This window comes from Giraffa tippelskirchi, chromosome 5 (genome assembly GCF_054371585.1).
Source record: "Giraffa tippelskirchi isolate mGirTip1 chromosome 5, T2T-mGirTip1v1.2.pri, whole genome shotgun sequence".
In the NCBI taxonomy this organism is placed as follows: Eukaryota; Metazoa; Chordata; class Mammalia; order Artiodactyla; family Giraffidae; genus Giraffa; species Giraffa tippelskirchi.
The window spans coordinates 185,812,162-185,831,739 of NC_137279.1; the positions used below are offsets into that span (position 1 = coordinate 185,812,162).

Consider the following 19,578-nt stretch of genomic DNA (forward strand, 5'->3'; position numbering starts at 1 on the left):
CCAAGCTAAGAGAGGGATCATTCTAGAGGGACCTATCCCCAGTCCCAGATGAAAACTTAACCTGATTTTTCTTTCGTTCATCTCTTTTCTAGTCAAGAAGCAAATTGAGTTGAAGTCTCGAGGCGTGAAGCTGATGCCCAGCAAAGACAACAGCCAGAAGACATCTGTGTGTAAGTGTCCGCCTTGCTGAGCCTCTTGCTTGAGGTCAGACCCGCCGGCGCTGTGACCGCAGGGAAGCCAGATGCTGCTGCCCCGGTGTCCCTTCAGCCCCGCTTCCCGCTGCCCGGGTCTGCGCATGCGCACACTGACCTCATGGCCAGTGAGCAGCCCCCGGGCCTGCCCTTTGGCTTCTCGAGTTCCTCCTCCCATCCCCTCCCGCCTCTTCTTTCTCCCTCACTTCCCATTCTAACTACAGTCCAGGGAGTCATTACTGCTACATTTCTTTCTTTATTTTTCCTTTTGAATCACTTCCACCTGCTAGAACAATCCTTTTTCTGGCTCCTTGTCTAGGAGTCAGTGAACGCCTGCTGGGATCCTGGAGGCTTCAGGGCCCTGATTCCAGCTCCCAGGGAAAGATTGGGGAGGGGAGAGAGGGGCATTCCTAGAACCTTCCACCATGGTCTGTGGACCTGGCTGGGCAAAGAGCGGACTAGAGGGTGGGGGTCCAGCGTCTTGAGCCGACGGGGCGGAGCTGGGGGCTCTCCGCTTAGACACCGGGTGGATTCTGTCCTTGAGCACATGTTCCTGCCATTGGTGTTTGAAAGATCAAAAGGGTGATGTCCAAAGCTGGAGAAGGGTCTGGAATGCCGTCGCCCCAGAAGAACCTGTGCTAAGGGGGCTTTTGATCTAGAGCATAGGAAGGTTTTCTGGAAGGTTCTGGGCCACTCCAGGAGGCTGGACTTGAAAGCAGAGTAGATTTTTCCAAGAAACACTCCTTCTTCTTTCTGAAAGTAGAGATGGGGAGCCTCCCTTGGGCCCTCAGAACCTGGCCTTCTGGTCTACCTCCTCCCTCCTTTTGCCTGTCTCATGCCTTTCTCTCTCTCCCTCACTTTCCACCTTCACTGTCCTTCCTTCCACTTTCCTCTCCTTCCTCTCCCTTCACCCAATCTGCTTTCCCCTCTTTTTCTCTATTTCTGCTCCCTGCTAAACCCCTCCATTTCTCTTTCACCTCCACATGCTCACTTTTCCTGTGATGCTAGAAGTACTTGCTGGAGAGAGGAGAACAGCCGTGGGTGGTTCCAGAGCTCCGTGCTTTGGTGGCAGGGGGCAGGGGGAGAGGCAGTTTGGTCCCAGTGTCCTGACGAAACTGAGCCTGGCTATGACTTTTCTCTAGTCTTTCAAGTCCTCCAACTGGAGACAGGCACCACTCCTCACCCCTGGATATGATTGTGCCTGGTCACCCTGCCACATGGGGACTGGATGGCAGAGGGCAGCCATGAGGCCCTGCTTCTGCACTTGACTAGGGCGCTGAGGGGTGGAGCAGAGGGTCAGGTCAAGAATTGGCAGAGAAGACTCGAGACATGGGCTGGGCCTGCATAAACTTTCTTTCTGCAGCCCCAGAGGACGAGAGGAACCAAGGCAGGCCTTGAGTCCACAGGCAAACTTTAAGGAAATTGCTCTGATTTGGGGAGAAAGTTCTTATCCCAGTTGTATCCTTGGGTAACTGTGTTACCCCAGGTACTAACTAGTGCCTTGGTTTCCACATCTGTAAAATGGGGCTGCAAAACTTTACCCTCTTTTCCCCCTAAGAATGCTGTTAGATCTGAAATGGGCCTTCCTGACCCAGGACTTCAGGAGGTCTATGAACTCCCAAGGAAATCACATACGATGTTGTGGGTGCATTTTGGGATGGCAGGGAAGGGTCTGTGATTTTCATTAGTTCTCAGAGGTGCCCAAAACTCCCTCTGAAAGACGAAGAAATCTTATTTTAATAAAATAATGCAAAAGCTCCTTTAAAAAATATACGATTCTCGACAACAAGGTACTGGTTTCCTTTCGAGATTCTCTCAGAGAGGGATGGGTGTGTGACCTGAGCTGCCATGGATGCAGGTCCCCGAGTGTGTGCAGGGCTCTGGCCCTTGGTGTTCTGCCCCCTGTGGACAGATGTTCTGAACTTCAAGGGAGGAGTGGGCCACACCTACATCTCCTAGATCCTACTTATTGCCTTCATCAGAGAGTCTATGGGCACCCTGAACCCCCGGCTGTTGGTTCTCACCACCCACGCATCTGTGCCTTCCCTTTTGGTGGAAGGATTGTCTTTCTGAGTGTGTTGTGGCTTCTTCCTCATCATAGAGACCGGGGCACAGATCACCTTCCCATCTTTTCTCTCTGTAGATAACAGCAAGTTCATGCTACAAGCACTAGGGGCTGGTTTTCAGTAGGCAGGGGAGGCTGGAACTCAGGAAAGAGGGGGAAAGCTTTTCGCCTCTGTAATTTGGACAGTAAACTGGTGGCTGGGATTTGGGTTTGCTTATTTCTGGGGAGCCTTGAAGGCTCATGTAGGGATTCTGTAGACCTGCTCAGTCCTCCCAGGAAGAGAAAGAGCACTGGTTCGGGGTAGGGTGCAGCAGGAAAGGAGGGGGCCTGATCACAGCTGGGCTCACAACTTCCTGCATGGCACCTGAGCCTTATTTCGGGCTGGCTGATTAAAGGGGTTGCAGTGGGGTTTGCTTCACATGTCAGGGGCTGTGGTGTGGTTGGTGGGCTTTACCATGACCTCGGATCTACCGTCCAGCCACATCTTCATCTGTCAGCCTCCGCTCTGCTCGCTGAGTGGTGTCAGTACTGAATGAGAGGGCGGGAGAAGGAGGCAAGAACCTGTAGTGCATTTGGAATGTGCTGGAATGTGGCAAGTGGTTCCTAGGCAGCAGGGACCTTGGGATGAGAGTGACTGATGTGCAGGGTGGAGGAGGCAGGGCCTAAAGAATGTGGGCACTTAGCTCAGAAGCTCTCAGGAGGAATGGATTGGTGGTGAGGCCAGCTTGCCAGCAGATGAACCGGCAAGTACAGCTCAGGGCTCCCCTCTCTCTCCTTCCCCCTGGGGATCCAAGATCCTTTCTCTTGCATTTCTCCTAACTGCAAAACAGGAGACTCCAGCAGGCAGGGGCTTGCTCTGCTTTTGGAGATGACACTTCCATGGTATTAGTCTAGCCTGAAGGGTCCTGGTCTGAGGGGATGGTGATGTGGCTCAGCTGAGGATGTAAAAGCTTTGGAAGTAGAGGTTTGGTAGGGAAGGGGATGGGAGCCGGGGACAAGCGTCCAGTGCGAGTGACTGGCTTTAACCTGGCAGTGTGGAATGTTGGAGAAAAGGAGGCTGCCCAGGAGGCCTTGTGCTCATCCCCCCACAACCAGGAGGGTATCTGGTCTGTGGCTTGAGCATGCAGCCTGTCCAATCGCCGAGGTTACCTTGGCCAGCCACGTCCTGGGCTACCTGGAGATTTGAATAGGTTTCTAACTGTAAAAATGAGCTTCAAAATCAGGCCTGAAATGAAATTAAGTGAGTCAAAAGTCGAACTCCCCCCTGCCCCACTTCCATCACTTATGTGCATCCTCACAGCTTCCCCGGCCAGGAAGTTCCCTGCCTCCTCTCCCCATGCCCTACTCTGCCATGAGCCCTGGCGACTCTTTCTTTGCCACATACATTCCCATCACTTCGTGTCTGTCTCCACCATCAGGTTCTTGCTGTCTTTACCTGAACAAACACAAAACTTCCTAATTCATTTTTCAGTAACTGCCCTCCTCCTGAGCAATCCAGTTCTTACAATACTCTTCTCCACTCAGGTCTCTTCCCATCTTCTTCAGGGTCAGACTCGAGTTCCTTCAACGTCTGACCTCCATAACCTCACTTTCACTCTTCCAGGTCATTCACTACCCTTCTTCCTTTTCTGACACACTGAACAACTTGCAGTTCTGTTTCCATGTCTCCACCTTGCTCCCCAGGCCCATCTGTTTGCCTGAAATGCCATTTCTTTGTTAGCATGTATCTAAATTCTACTATCTCAGAAGAGCCATGTTAAATGCCACCTCCTCCAGGCAGCCTTCCATGCTTCTCTCAGGAATATGAGATAGGTCCTCTCTCTGAACCTCCTTGTAGCTGCATCTTTCATCACCTCCCCATTGTGGTTCCGTAGTTTCTTTCCATAGTTCATATCTTCACTGGATTTGGAACTCCTTAAAGACAGTGAGGTGATCATATCTGATATCTGACATTGACATCTCCCACCGTATCCAAGTAGGGTCTTGTATATAGCAGAAGCTCACTGAATGTGTGTTGTGTACCATGTGCAGGAGTGGGTGAGTGAGTGAAGGAGCACATTGCTCATATGATGGGTTATTGGGTGGGTGGGAGGATAATGGACCAACTCAGAAAACATTGCTCCAGACTGCCCATCACCCTAGAGGTGTTTGTGTTGATTGTGGGGTTGGTGAGGGCTTGATTGGAACTCCAGTTCTTGGTCACTGTCAAGGCCAAGACTCCGGAAGTGCGAGGGAGTTCTCGTCTCACAGCATCTCAAGAACAGTGAACTGCAGGGTCCAAAGAGTTTCCACCTTCTCCACTCCAGACAGGAGAAAACTGATTTTTGTGTGCATCCGCCGCCTTTGACCAAGCTTCTCCTTTAGCCTAGAGGACGCGCATGTGGCTTTTTAAAAACAGGGCTTTGGTGTTGGCAACCGTGAGGGCATCACAGCACCTGCCAGAACCACCACAGGTGCCACCTCAATGCTCTGGGTCGGGGATGCTCTGGTTACGACTTACTCTGTGTTGAGAACTGTCTGGTGGGAAGAGATTTCTCAGCAGGTTTCTCTTCCGTGTTTTAGCTCAAGTCTCTGCTTTGAACTTCAGACTGCAGCTTTCTCTTACATTCTTTACCGTTTCTGACCACGCATCCACCTTTTATTTAACTTTCTTTGAGTCATTTCTCCATTGGGGACGAGGTTGGGGGACTCATCTCATCTAGAGTCGCCATCAGCAGATTGGAAGGATGGGGGAGGTCTCTGGGGGCTGTGGACTGTCCACCTCTGGTCGCTGGTCTGGGGCAAGGGGATGGGGTGGTTGTTGGTTTGGGGTGCCTCTGAGCCCACACGCTCTTGATGAATTTCACTTGGACTTGGCTCCCAAAGGAATTTGTCAAAAGCAGCTCCCCATCTGCACACTCAGGAAACCCGAGCCCCGTAGACCCCAGCAGCCACACAGGCCCGAGCAGAGCCGGGCCTCCTGCTGTCCCTGCGTCCACCTCCCATCCTGAGACACGGCCCCAGCGGGTGCCTTCCTGTGATTATCCATCTCTGTATGTGCTGTTTTTTGCCTTGTAGTAACTCAGGTTGGTGTGTCCCAAGGGCATAATATGTGTCCAGACCCTGGCATACCTGAAAGGGGCAAAAGACTAGGCTCGGATTTCAGGTAAGATCTGTTTGAAAACGTTCTAATTGTAGGAAGTGGGGCGGATGGCCTGGCTCGGGGGTCAGACAGGAGCTGGCCTTCCTGGAGGTGGACTAGCGAGGACCATGTGGATATAGGCTCACTTCCTGCAGAAGAGCTTTGACCTTTAACATTCTCTCTTGTCTAATCTTGGGAATGGTGCCCACACCTTCAGGGAGAGGGGAGGGCTGTAGACTGCCAGTGTCACCCGGCAGACCTATACCCAGGGTACGAAGGGCCACCATCATCAGTAATGAGGTGCCAGCAGGCAGCTCACACCGCCAATCATCTCAGAGACCCTATGGCACTGAGATGGTAGCTTTTGTAAAGTTTCTAACTAACAAGGCATCTCCTCATAGTCGTCCAGTTTCGTGAAAATTTCTGGGTGCCATCCACCCACTCTTAGCTGTCCTAATTGATGCTTATCTCAGAGGACTGCTGTTTTGCCCACAAAGTCACCTTTTAACTCAATCCTAAAAGCAAATGGTCCAAAAAAAAAAAGAGATGAAGAGCAGGTGTCCCTTCCAGTGAAGGTTTTAAATGATAAACGGTGGAGCAGAGATTAAGGGCCAGGAGAGAAATAAAGTTTGGCATGGTGCTCTTTATGGAACTAGGGAAGGATTCAGGGGGGTCCTGGGAGGCCTAAGGGTGGGGCTCACAGACATGCCTTGTCTCCCAGGTTAGGATCCAGTGTCCAGTTCACCTGCAACGAGGGCTATGACCTGCAAGGGTCCAAGCGGATCACCTGTATGAAAGTCAGCGACATGTTTGCAGCCTGGAGCGACCACAGGCCGGTCTGCCGAGGTAAGCATGTCCCTGGAAAGGGAGGCTGGCCAACAAATCCAGCAGGGCGTGGGGGACAGAGCCCAGCTGCTGATACCAGGGTCCTGGCTCTCATCCAGACTGGCTCACCTCCCTCTCGCTGCTCTCCAGGCCCCAGGTTCTGCACCCATTGACCAATGAAATCAGCACATTTATTTAGCACCTCCTTTGTACCCTATAGGCCTATAGAGAAGCAGGAGATACAGAGATGGGGGAGAGAGGCGTGGTCCCTGCCTTTCCTGGACCTGACAGTCTAGTTGGCAGTCATACATGAGCAGGCTCCTGGCCCACTGCACCAAGACATTACAGCTACACCTAGATGGGAAGGGAAGTCAGCGTGTATCATGTCACCTGGAATCCCTCCATTAGAGCATGTAGCCATCCTGAACCTCTGTTTTAGTGCCTTTGTTTCTTTTCACATACTCAGCAATAAACAGACCTTTCACCTCTGAAAGAATCTTCAGAGCTTTGCAGGAGTAACACGCGCCAGGGCCTCATGCTACTCTCTGTGGGATTCTTCCAGCCCCACACCCGAACATCTTTTTCTCAAGGGTCTTGCTGTCCCAGGAATCACAAGCACCAAATCTGGGCTGGCTGAATCCCCCTCCCCTACATGATCTTAAAATAGCAGACCTGAGTGTATTTCTTCTTTGCGGCAGGACAGCAGCTGCTTCTAGGGTAGAGAAGCCCCTGGCCTCCTCCCCCAGGGCTCTGCTAGACAGCTTTTCTTTTCCTCCGCTGTATGCATCTCTCTTTTTCCATTGTTTGCACACATGACCAGGACTCAGGGGTTCTGGGTGCAAGCGTAAGGAATCACTCTAGAGTTTGTGAGCACGGACAACAGTTGCTCCTTTGCGTTCCCCCTTGGAAGAAAAAGTGTGCTGCCTGCTCAGACTACATTCCTAATCCTTCCAGTTTAAGGAGATCCTTTGCCTCTCTCCAGGCACATGCATGAAAATGAAATTCATGCAGGGTAGGATGGGGTCTGGGATGAGAACTTAGATCACCGCTACCCTGAGCAATGGGCAAGCTGGAGCTGAGACCGACTCTTTTTTTTTACTATGTTGATAATGAGCTCTGGAAGCGGGTCATGAAAATCAGGCACATGCATGAAAATGAAATTCATGCAGGGTAGGATGGGGACTGGGATGAGAACTTAGATCACCGCTACCCTGAGCAATGGGCAAGCTGGAGCTGAGACCGACTCTTTTTTTTTACTATGTTGATAACGAGCTCTGGAAGCGGGTCATGAAAATCTCTCAAATAAGCCTTAGATGTATTCATGGTCACTCAGCTTTGGGGTGGCTGCGATCCACCATTAATAGTGTGCCTTGCACCGTGACTGATTTTAGATATTTCAAAAATTCCACTTAGCTAATTTTTTTCTAAAAACTCAAACAAAAGAAGAGTTCTTGGGTATTGCTCTCAGCTTTGTCACCAGCTGGCCACAAGCAATTCAGCAAAGCCCCTATTTTCCCTGGGCTTATTTTTTTTTTTTTACTTGTAAATATAGCGCACGACTCCTACCTGACCCATCTTGTGCTAAGGTGAAGATCAAATGGAGTTGTGGATATGGAAACACTTTATGAATTGGGAAGTGCTGGACAAGAAAGCAAACATCCTTGTACCAGAGCAGTGTGTCTATAGAGCAAGGACATCTGCTTTGTTCACTGCCTAGAATAGGACTGGGCACATAGTAGGTGCTCAGTAGCATGTGTTGAATGGATGATTGGATAAATGAATAATTGAACAGCACAACACTCCATTTCCAGGGAACCGAGACACCCACTGAGTAGACAGGCATAGAATCATCAAGTCTGAGGATCAAGGGACCCTTTGCCAGTCGGTGATTTCAGAATTCCTTTTGAGGAGCCAGAACAGCAATGCCTTCAGGCGGTGGTGGGATCTGATCTCTCCCCAAGACCTTTTCATTGGAGGCAGGTTGTTCTCTTAGTAATGGTGGGTGTTTACACCCAGAAGCCCAGGGTGGGGGAGGGCTGGTGTTTCAGAGGAAGGTTCACAGTCAAGTCACGTGCTCATCTTTTTCTCCAGATGTGTTGTGTGCCCCAGTCAAGTCCCCCCAGTGATTTTGACCCACTGGATTCTGCATTCTCTGCCGCATTACTGACTAAGCATCAGGCAGAGCTTTTTCACCTCCATTCCCATCCCATCCTCTATCCCTGGGAAGTGGGGGGAAATCCTGGAAAACAGAGCCACACAGAATTGGGTGCAAATCCAATCATCACCATTGTTTAACTGGGTCTCCTTGGGCCCATCTCTTCACCTCTCTGAATCTGTTTTCTTCTGCTAAAAGGCAGTGACTAATGGAAGCATATACACTACCATATGTAAAATACATAGCCAATGGAAATTTACTGTATGACTCAGGGAACTCAAACCAGGGCTCTGTAACAACCTAGATCTAGGGTGGGAAAGGGTGGGGGGTGGGAGGGAAGTTCAAGAGGAAGGGGACATATGTATACCTATGGCTAATTCATGCTGATGTATGGCAGAAACCAAACCAATATTGTAAAGCAATTATCCTTCAATTAAAAATAAAATTAAAAAAAATAAATAAAAGACAGTGATTATAGAGCACTGCTTTCAGCATTATTGTGGCAGTGAACATGCAAGACCTAATTTAGAAATGAGCCCAGCAGATCTGTGCGTCCGTGTGCATGCATGCTTCGTTTTTGTTTTGGGATATAGCTTCCCCACGCCTTGGAGGGCACCTGCAGCCTCTAGTGGCCCCAGATCCCTTATGGGTCCCAGATGTCTCACCATCCTGTCCAATCACACACCTTGAGAGGCAGCCAGACCTTGAAAGTGAAAGTGAAGGTGAAAGTTGCTCAATCGTGTCCGACTCTTTGCAACCCCATGGACTGTAACGTCCATGGGATTCTCCAGGCCAGAATACTGGATTAGATCACCGTTCCCTCCTCCATGGGATCTTCGCAACCCAGGGATCGAATCCAGCTCTCCCTCATTGCAGGTGCATTCTTTACCATCTGAGCCACCAGGGAAGCCCACCTAGACTTTGATCTTAGGGCCCTACTGTGCCACCTGTTAGCTTGCTGACTCTGGGCAGCTTTCATCATCTTTTGAAGCCATGGGGCCCTCATTTGTGAACTGGGGAAACAAAACCTCCATTTCCTGGTGCTTGCCAGATTTAAACAAGCCATTCTATGGAAAGTGACCGGTGCCAGCTGTAGTGGAGAGCGGCTTCTAGGGCACCTCCACCTTCCTGTCACTCTCTCCTTTCTTTCTTTCCCAAGGTCATTGTGAGGGAGGAAGAAAACAGAGGTTCCTGAGTTTGGACTTGGATAATCTGTCCTGGTCTTTCCTGAAAACCAAAGGCTGAGATAGATCTTAAATTCAAGGGTCCTTTAATTTTGGCAGTTTTGAACGTTTTTCTTTTAATCTTTTATTTTTAACTAGTCAGAATTACTTTATCTCAGTTGGTAAAGAATCCATCTGAAATGCAGGAGACCCCGGTTCAATTCCTGGGTTAAGAAGATCCGCTGGAGAAGGGATAGGCTACCCACTCCAGTATTCTTGGGCTTCCCTTGTGGGATCGCAAAGAGTCAGACACGACTGAGCAGCTTTGACTTTCACTATTCTACAAGTGATTTTTTTTTTTTAATAGAGAGTTTAAGTGAAGCCCACTTTAAAAATAGAAAGGGACAAAACTCTGAATTCCACGGTAGCTCCACTAATAAGCAGGTCACCAAAAGACCACAGTCTGAAAAGGATTCACCACCACACATAGTGATATTATTTTTCCTCTAATGCATTTAAAATATGATTTGTTTTTAAACATTCATTTTCCACACAATTAATTCTGCTAAAACATGGGGCTCGGCAAATGGTAGGTTCTCAGCAAACATTTGCGGACAACCTGAATGAATCAGTGATTGAAATGAATGAACAATGTGGAACTGTGCCCTCATTTTGGAATTTGAAATTAAGAATTCACAGGCCTTATTTTTCTCCTGCCCTCTGACCAGAAGAAATAAGCTTCTCAGCTGACGACTAGAAAATTTTGATCATCCAAAGGAGATTGAGGACAACATGAAATGATGTTGTACCCGTTATACTAATTCGGTTCAGGCCCAGAGACAGGCAATACAATATAGGGCTTGTCAAACTTATTTTACATATGGAACCCAGTATTTTATTTCTTTAACTTCTTACTTTATGTTGGAGAATAGCCAATTAGCAATGTTGTGATAGTTTCAGATGGACAGTGAAGGGACTCAGCCATACATATCCATGTGTCCATTCTCCCCCAAGCTCCCCTCCCGTCCAGGCTGCCATATAACGTGGAGCAGAGCTCCCTGTGCTGTACAGTAGGTCCTTGTGGGTTTTCCATTTTAAATATAGCAGTGTGTACAGGTTGAATTAAATGCATGAAAATTACAGGTGATTGTCCTTCTTCTTGGATCAGCTTCCTGGGCTTCCCCTTCAAACGTTAATGTTGTTCAGAATTCTTTCTTCATCCCCCTTCCCTCCTCTCTCTTTCCCCCTTCCCTCTCCCCTCCCGCATGTCACCCCTCCTCTGTCATTATTCTCTGCTGGGTGATATACTGACTGCACTAGAATACATGTCCCATTATCCCCTGAGTCCCTGACCCATACATATATACTAATGTTTAAAAATTCCATCTATTAAGCTATTTGTGCTTGTATGAAGCAGTACAGTAAGCATTTTTCATAATTTCTTTACAAGGAAAGAGGCAATATCCATATTTTATGTTTAGTTCAAGCTTGGAATGGTCTGCCAGCTTGCCCAAGGACACAAAGCTAATCTTTTGAACTGGAATTCCACCGCTGACCAAAGGCCCATACTTCTACTTGAAAAATGCACCTGGACACCAATTCAGAGTCAACATACTAGATGGAAATCGCATAGAACAACTGGCCCTACACACGCTTTTTGGTAACCTTTATTTTGATCTCAGAGACTTTCCTATAGCTCAAATAGTAAAGAATCTGCCTGCCATGCAGGAGACCAGGGTTCGATCCCTGGATCTGGAAGATCTTCTGCATAAGGAAATTGCAATCCTCTCCAATATTCTTGCCAGTAGAATCCCATGGACATAGAATCCTGGCAGGCTACAGTCTGTGGGGTCACAAAGAGTCAGACATGACTGAGTGACTAACACACATTTTGATCTCATTGTGAACTCACAGAAAATTTGCAAAAACTATGCAAAAACTATGCAAAATGTTGTATATTCTTTGCACAGATTTAAACAACTACTTTTAGGGAGTTATTGGATAAGACGAATCAGTCAGAGTACTGGAGAAGAGCCAGAGGCATCATGGGAGCCAGTGGTCACAGAGAGAGCAGAGTCAGTAGGGTCAGACACTTTAGAAAGGTCAAATACAACAAAAACCTGGAGGCAGCCTCCGGGTTAAGTGGCTCAACTAAATGGTGGGTGCTTGAAATTGCCCCGTAAGGAACTGTCAAGGAAGCAGAACAAAGACAAGGGAGAAGACTGACTTGGACCAAAGCTTCCATTATGGTGGCAAATCATGAATCTGTCTGTGGTGGTACCGCACGGTTCTCCGGCAGCCCCATGGCACCCAGGATTAGGAATAAAGATGGACAATAGAATTCATCAAAGGCAGATAGAGTGGGTGGGAGCTGCTGGAGAGGGTCTTGCGGTCCAGACTAAGTGGTGAGAGAAGGGGCAGGAGGGGATGGAGAGATGGGGAGAAATGAAGGAGCCAGGGATCTGGAGAGACCAAGGATTTAGGACACCATGGGGTGCATTGAGACCAAAGATTCTCTGCTGGATGAGGAAGCAGCAGGGGAAGGGACCGGGTGATGGAGTTTAAGATCTCACAGATGGACGCTCCTGGGTCCCAGAAAAGCAGGCTCCAGATATGTAGGAACATGGTTGATCTTCGGCAGGAGCACCTGATCTCAGGAGAAGGGGCTGACCTCTGAAAAGTGAAGGAACCATTCTTCTGTTGGAACCAAAAAGAAGAAGAAGAGAACATAAGCAGATGGGATTGCAGACTTGAGGGATGAGAGACAGGGTACACCTGCCAAATGTCCTCTGTTTCACCCACAAAAACTGAAGCAAGGTCATCACTTGAGTGTAAGAGGAGGTGAGGGGAAGGGCGAGAGGTCAAAGGGGCATGCGAGAGGCATGAAAGGGCTTTGAACAGAGTAGGAGAGTGAGCTAAATGGCAGAGTTGCTGGACAATATCCACAGCTCTCTGAGGTAAGGTCATCACTTGAGTGTAAGAGGAGGTGAGGGGAAGGGCGAGAGGTCAAAGGGGCATGCGAGAGGCATGAAAGGGCTTTGAACAGAGTAGGAGAGTGAGCTAAATGGCAGAGTTGCTGGACAATATCCACAGCTCTCTGAGGTGAGCGATCATGAATTTATAGGGACATCTTCCTACCCAGGTGATTTTTCTCCAGCAAAGCTTGACCGCATTGGGGAAGGGCTGGAGGATGTAGGTGGAGAGGTTCATCCACGATTGATGTCTTCCGGGCAACCATTTAAAGGACTTAGGTGGATTTGCAAGAAAATGATCATGACAGTGGACCATGAAATCCAAGTTGGGAAGAGAAGACAGGGAGCTGATGGTGGAAAGTTGGTGTCAGGGGGGTGAGATACAGATGAAGGTCGAAGAAAACGTCCTCTGGGGTATTACCAGTTGTTTGTGGAAGGGAACACCAGAGGGAGGAGAAAACTCTCCATTGCTGAGTGCTGCAGAGGAAGTGGTGGGCCTGCGAGGGGAAGATGGGCTTTAATCCAGGCAGGAGTTAAAGCAGGAGGTCCTTAAAGACATTACAGCTGCTGCTGCTGCTGCTGCTAAGTCGCTTCAGTCGTGTCCGACTCTGTGCGACCCCATAGACGGCAGCCCACCAGGCTCCGCCGTCCCTGGGATTCTCCAGGCAAGAATACTGGAGTGGGTTGCCGTTTCCTTCTCCAGTGCATGAAAGGGAAAAGTGAAAGTGAAGTCGCTCAGTCATATCCGACTCTTAGCGACCCCATGGACTGTAGCCTACCAGGCTCCTCCGTCCATGGGATTTTCCAGGCAAGAGTACGGGAGTGGGGTGCCATTGCCTTCTCCGGACATTACAGCTACAAGTCAGAGTTTGTTTGCCCTGGAATTGGTGGTCAGGAGGTGGTTCTTGAGAGAGCACTGTGGAAAGGATAGGAGGAAGGTCAATAGTAGGAGAAGTGAGTGAAGCCAGCATGGAGCAGGGTGGGAATAAGGTTTGGGGAGAAGATAAAAGACCAGAGCCACTCGCATCTAGATCAGTTTTCTTTTTGGTACCAAGTTGTTTTGATGCCAGAAATGGCTGTGGGTCTAAATAATTCTTCCGAAAGTCCCCTGGAACACTGCCTCTGCTATATGGCATACTGATGTTCAGAGAAACAGTGAAACTGGCTGCAGAGCTTGGGCTTGGAAGGTCCTGAAAAACCTCCTGAAAGTTATCCAGCAGGGCATTTATTTGATGGGAAAAGGCAAATACAGAAACATAAGCTTGTGTCTATTCATTTATTCCATCACTGTCTGAGCATCTACCATTTCGCCAGCCCGTGTAGGCTGCAGCAATGAACTATCCATCTGTTGGTGGGATCCCAGGGGCTGGCTGCTCAGAGGGAAGTCTGTCTGTCCGCAGACCTCCCGACCTTACCCAGACAGCAGAGGAGAAAAGAAGCTGATGCTCCATCCCAAATCTATTTATAGGTGCTCCATGCTAACTAGCTGCCGAGTATAATATTTTAATTAAACCCCTCTAAGCCCTTAAAGTGGTAAATGGCTTTTTGACCTCTTCTCCCTAATTACCTTCACCACGTTTCAACAAACTGCAAATACCATCTAATTTTTGGAAACAAGTGCAAGATAAATTAAGTCTGAAGCTGACAGCTTTTGGCAGCAAAACCTCAGTCTCCGGAAGCGATGTAATGTGGTACTGGTAGAGGCTTGGAAGGATCCCCTGCAGGGCTAGCATTCTGAAGCCTCAGGCCCGCATTGCAATGGTGGGCTAGCATTAGAGTTTTGATCTTGATTATCTTGTTCTAATTTGTTTAGTAATGATGTCAGTCTCAAATGTGGTTGTGGGGGAAAAAAAATCCTATAAAGAAAATTCACAAAAGGTGGAATAAAAGATCCTTGGCCTTGGGAAATCTTGGGGATAGTGAGAGGGAATGACCATGGCATCTGAGTCCACCGTCCCAGCTTCCCTTTGTTAAATATCGACGATGTCCCAGGTCCTGGGTGAGCCTTCATATCGAAGATCTCATAGAATTTCACCCTCATCATGCTTCAGTGGGGCAATATCACTAGTCCTATTTTACAGATGAAGAAGTAGAATCAGAGAGGTTTTCTAACTTACCAGGGCTTCTCTGGTGATTCAGACGGTAAAGAATCTGCCTGCAATACAGGAGACCTGGGTTTGATCCCTGGATCAGGAAGATCCCCTGGAGAAGGGAATGGCTACCTACTCCAGTGTTCTTGCCTGGAGAATTACATGGACGGAGGAACCTGGTAGGCTACAGTCCACAGGGTCGCAAAGAGTCAGACACGACAGAGCGACTAACACTTAAACTTTGACTTCAGACTTAACTAACAAAACCCAAAATGCCAAGCCCCAAATGCATAGCCTACGATCTGCTCACCATGATAATCGGCCTTCAGGTGCAGCTGTATTAAGTCCAGTCGGTGAATGTCAGTGTTTCTCAGGACGGAATTACACAGCAATCAGATGCACAGGAGAGGAGTAGGGGAGAGGATTCCCCTAGAACGTGGTTCACACTTGACACAGTATCTGAGCTCAGGGTGAAGAAGAGTACCCTTCAGGTTCAGCACTGGAATGAGTAACCAGAAGGAACTTCCTCACTGGAGGGCATGAGCTCGTAGAACAGAAGGGGCAGTTCTGAGCCAGGGTCTCTTGCAGGTAACCCCCTAACAACACTCACTCTGCTCAGTTGTAACTGTTTTCACATCTGTTCTCTCCACTTGCTAGTGGCTCTTCAGAGAAGAGGGATTGTGCCTTAGACATTTTTCTCTTCCCACACTCAGCCTGGCCTCTAATAGGCACTGAATATACGTAGGAATGAATGAGCACAGGAATGAGTGTGTGAAATGAGAAGAGATTAATTATGTCCGGGAACTGGGGAGCTTCCTTCCCAGGCCCTCCTAGGAAGGATTTCCTGGGAAAGGTTTATCGTGGCCCTGTCCGCACACAGAGAGAAGTTCTAGGATATGCTGTCCCATCAGAGGAAACCAGGTTTGACACCACTTTCATTTTATATGCTTAGGCTTGTTGAGTTTGCTCACTATTTCTTTACTGTTAGGCACTTTACCTACAATTAGGATAAATTGCCATGTGGGCAGCAACAGAACAGGCTCATAGAACTTTTTATTAAAATAGCTGAGTGCTAACACTGAAGAATGAAGTGGCTGGAACTAAAGAACGCGTTTTTAAAGAAGGCAAACACCTAGATACAATGTAGTACCTTAACTGGTATCAATCACTACTTAATCTAATTAGTTTAGAAGCTATTTTAAAGAGCTTAATTAGATTAAGCTGTGATTGATAACACTTTATATCTACTTGAGGAGAGCACTTCTTCTAATTCACCTTGAATCTTGATGCTTCCAGTCAAAAGCCTATTTCAGGCATATGCTAAGTGTGGGGAGGGGTTGGGAAAGTACTTCACTGCCCCTAAAATCATTCCGGGTGCCTGGCACCAGGCTAAGCCAGGGGCCTTGCAGAGTTCTTGGGCACAGACATTCTGATACCTAGTAGGGGTGGCCTTGACAAGGACACCCTGAAATTCTCCTTCGGCAGACCTGAGAGCCCATGGGAGGATGCAGAAAGGTCAGCGGAGCAGGAGAAAAAAGCTTAGCAGGTCAAAAGGTGTCTGGGGTCCACTTAGCTTGAGGTCAAGGTGAGTAGTACTAGCCCACACCCTCTTGGTAGAGATGTGGTGCTGGGTCACAGTGGACTCCAGGCAAGGGGACTTGCTTAGCTGGACTGTGTAAGTCCATCATTGCCTAGAGAGTGGCAGGTCAGGGCATGTGGGGTCTACCCCTGCCCCCAGTGCTCTGGGAACTGTGACTTCTCTTGAGCCCACTAGGAACTATGGGGGAAGGAAATACGAAGTAGAAGGTTTTATCTGGGATACGATGTACAGACTTCAGGCTCTTCTGGGCCGCGGCTGGGAGGTGGGGATGGGAACTGGTCCTCGTCTAAACTAAAATGTTTGTCTTCCATGTCCTCTCTGCAGCCCGCATGTGTGATGCCCACCTTCGAGGCCCCTCGGGCATCATCACCTCCCCCAATTTCCCCATTCAGTATGACAACAACGCACACTGTGTGTGGATCATCACAGCACTCAACCCTGCCAAGGTAAGGCCCGTAGGAAGCGTGGATCGTGTCCTGTGGGCGGGACTGGATAGGAGACAGTTGTTCTACCAGGGATTTCAAACCCAGAACTTGGTTCTGATAGATTCTCTGAAGACAATTATTAAAAATTGTTTTTGTTAAATACCAAGTTGATACAAAAGCATACTTGTAAAATATGATATAAATAACATCAATACAAGACACAACTGTGTAGCCATTTCCCAGCTCAAGGGAAAACAAAATGCCCCACAGATATCCTAGTGATCTGTGTCCCTCAGTAACTTCATTCCATTCCCTAACCCTCAGGCCACCATTACCTCAACTGTGTACTTTATTATTCCTTTGCTTTTCTATAGTTAGCACATAAGTATGTATCCCTCAAAATGCAATGTTTAGCTTCCCAGCACTTGAACTTCATATAAATGCAATCATGTTGTATTGATATATAGACTTAATTAGCTTTACTCAAAATTATGTCCTTAAGGTTTTTCTATATTGCCATGTATCATTTTGTATTGCTCTATACATTTTTTTGCATCTTTTCTCATTTAATATTTTTTCCTGTGAAAATTGTTTCCTTTGTTTGCTAAAAAATTGTATAAGTATCTTGCCAAGATCCACAAAATAACCTGTTGGAATTTTTAATTATACAAAAACTACAGATAAATTGAAGAAGAACTGGTACCTTTATGATTCCAAGTCTTCCAGTCTATTAATATGGCATATCTTTACTTACTTAGGGCTTCTTTAATAGCTTTCAATAAACTTGTGTAATTTTGTCATTATAAATCTTGTACATTTCATAATACATTTATTCCTAGATATTTTTGTTGTTGGTTTTATAAATCGTATCTTTTAACATTTAGTTTTCTACCTGTTTATTGCATAGTGGTTAGAAATGCAATTAATTTTTATATGTTACAGCTATCCCATAGTAATTTATCTATGAATTCTTTAGCATATTCTACATAAAACAATCATCATCTGCAAAGGGTGATGGTTTTGTTTCTTCCTTTTCATTCTTATACCTTTTCATCAACCTTTTTCTTGCCCTAATGTTCTACCTAGAATCTCCAGTATAATGTCAAATCATTGTGATGATGCTAGGTACTTTTGCCATTGTTCAATGTTGGACAGATTGTTTTACTTCTTCACCATTAAGTATGATGTTTGCTGAAGCTTTTGTTTTAATTTACAGTTCCTTTCTAATCCTAGTTTGCTAAAAGCTTGCATTGTGAATGGATGTTGACTTTTATTGAGCATCTTTCTACATCTATTGATATAATCATATGATTTTCTCCCTTATTGTCCTGTGTGGTGAATTCCACTTTGGTTTTTCTGATGTTAAGCCAACCCTGCCTCCCTGAGATAAACCCAATCTGGTCATTTAGTATTTTCACTTTTGAAATATGCCTATATTTGTCTGTTGCTTCGTTTGCTATTATTTTCTCCCATTCTGAAGGCTGTCTTTTCACCTTGCTTATAGTTTCCTTTGTTGTGCAAAAGCTTTTAATTTTAATTAGGTCCCGTTTGTTTATTTTTGCTTTTATTTCCAATATTCTGGGAGGTGGGTCATGGAGGATACTGCTGTGATTTATGTCAGAGAGTGTTTTGCCTATGTTTTCCTCTAGGAGTTTTATAGTTTCTGGTCTTACGTCTAGATCTTTAATCCATTTTGAGTTTATTTTTGTGTATGGTGTTAGAAAGTGTTCTAGTTTCATTCTTTTACAAGTAGTTGACCAGTTTTCCCAGCACCATTTGTTAAAGAGATTGTCTTTTCTCCATTGTATATTCTTGCCTCCTTCGTCAAAGATAAGGTGTCCATAGGTGCGTGGATTTATCTCTGGGCTTTCTATTTTGTTCCTTTGATCTATATTTCTATCTTTGTGCCAGTACCATACTGTCTTGATGACTGTGGCTTTGTAGTAGAGCCTGAAGTCAGGCAGGTTGATTCCTCCAGTTCCATTCTTCTTTCTCAAGATTGCTTTAGCTATTCGAGGTTTCTTATATTTCCATACAAATTGTGAAATTATTTGTTCTAGTTCTGTGAAAAATACTGTTGGTAGCTTGATAGGGATTGCATTGAATCTATAGATTGCTTTGGGTAGTATACTCATTTTCACTATATTAATTCTTCCAATCCATGAACACGGTATATTTCTCCATCTGTTTGTGTCCTCTTTGATTTCTCTCATCAGTGTTTTATAGTTTTCTATATATAAGTCTTTTGTTTCTTTAGGTAGATATATTCCTAAGTATTTTATTCTTTTTGTTGCAATGGTGAATGGTATTGTTTCCTTAATTTCTCTTTCTGTTTTCTCATTATTGGTGTATAGGAATGCAAGGGATTTCTGTGTGTTAATTTTATATCCTGCAACTTTACTATATTCATTGATTAGCTCTAGTAATTTTCTGGTAGAATCTTTAGCAAACGAAGCAACAGCCAAACAATTAATCTCAAAAATATACAAGCAACTCCTGTAGCTGAATTCCAGAAAAATAAACAACCCAATCAAAAAATGGGCTAAAGAACTAAACAGACTTTTCTCCAAAGAAGACATACAGATGGCTAACAAACACATGAAAAGATGCTCAACATCACTCATTATTAGAGAAATGCAAATCAAAACCACAATGAGGTACCATTTCACACTAGTCAGAATGGCTGCTATCCAAAAGTCTACAAGCAATAAATGTTGGCAAGGGTGTGGAGAAAAGGGAACCCTCTTACACTGTTGGTGGGAATGCAAACTAGTACAGCCACTATGGAGAACAGTGTGGAGATTCCTTTAAAAACTGCAAATAGAACTGCCATATGACCTAGCAATCCCACTGCTGGGCATACACACCGAGGAAACCAGAATTGAAAGAGACACGTGTACCCCAATGTTCATCACAGCACTGTTTACAATAGCCAGGACATGGAAGCAACCTAGATGTCCATCAGCAGACG

General features: G+C 46.5%; 1 protein-coding gene across 1 annotated transcript in view; it reads left to right on the forward strand.

Moving 5' to 3' along the window:
• Nucleotides 1-19,578, forward strand: part of CSMD2 (CUB and Sushi multiple domains 2) — a 667,647-nt gene that overhangs the window by 348,587 nt on the left and 299,482 nt on the right. Inside the window, exons 7-10 of the mRNA XM_081490945.1 lie at nucleotides 93-170; nucleotides 5,314-5,401; nucleotides 6,099-6,223; nucleotides 16,507-16,628. Coding sequence (XP_081347071.1) covers nucleotides 93-170; nucleotides 5,314-5,401; nucleotides 6,099-6,223; nucleotides 16,507-16,628 — 413 coding nt within the window. The remainder of the gene's footprint in view (nucleotides 1-92; nucleotides 171-5,313; nucleotides 5,402-6,098; nucleotides 6,224-16,506; nucleotides 16,629-19,578) is intronic.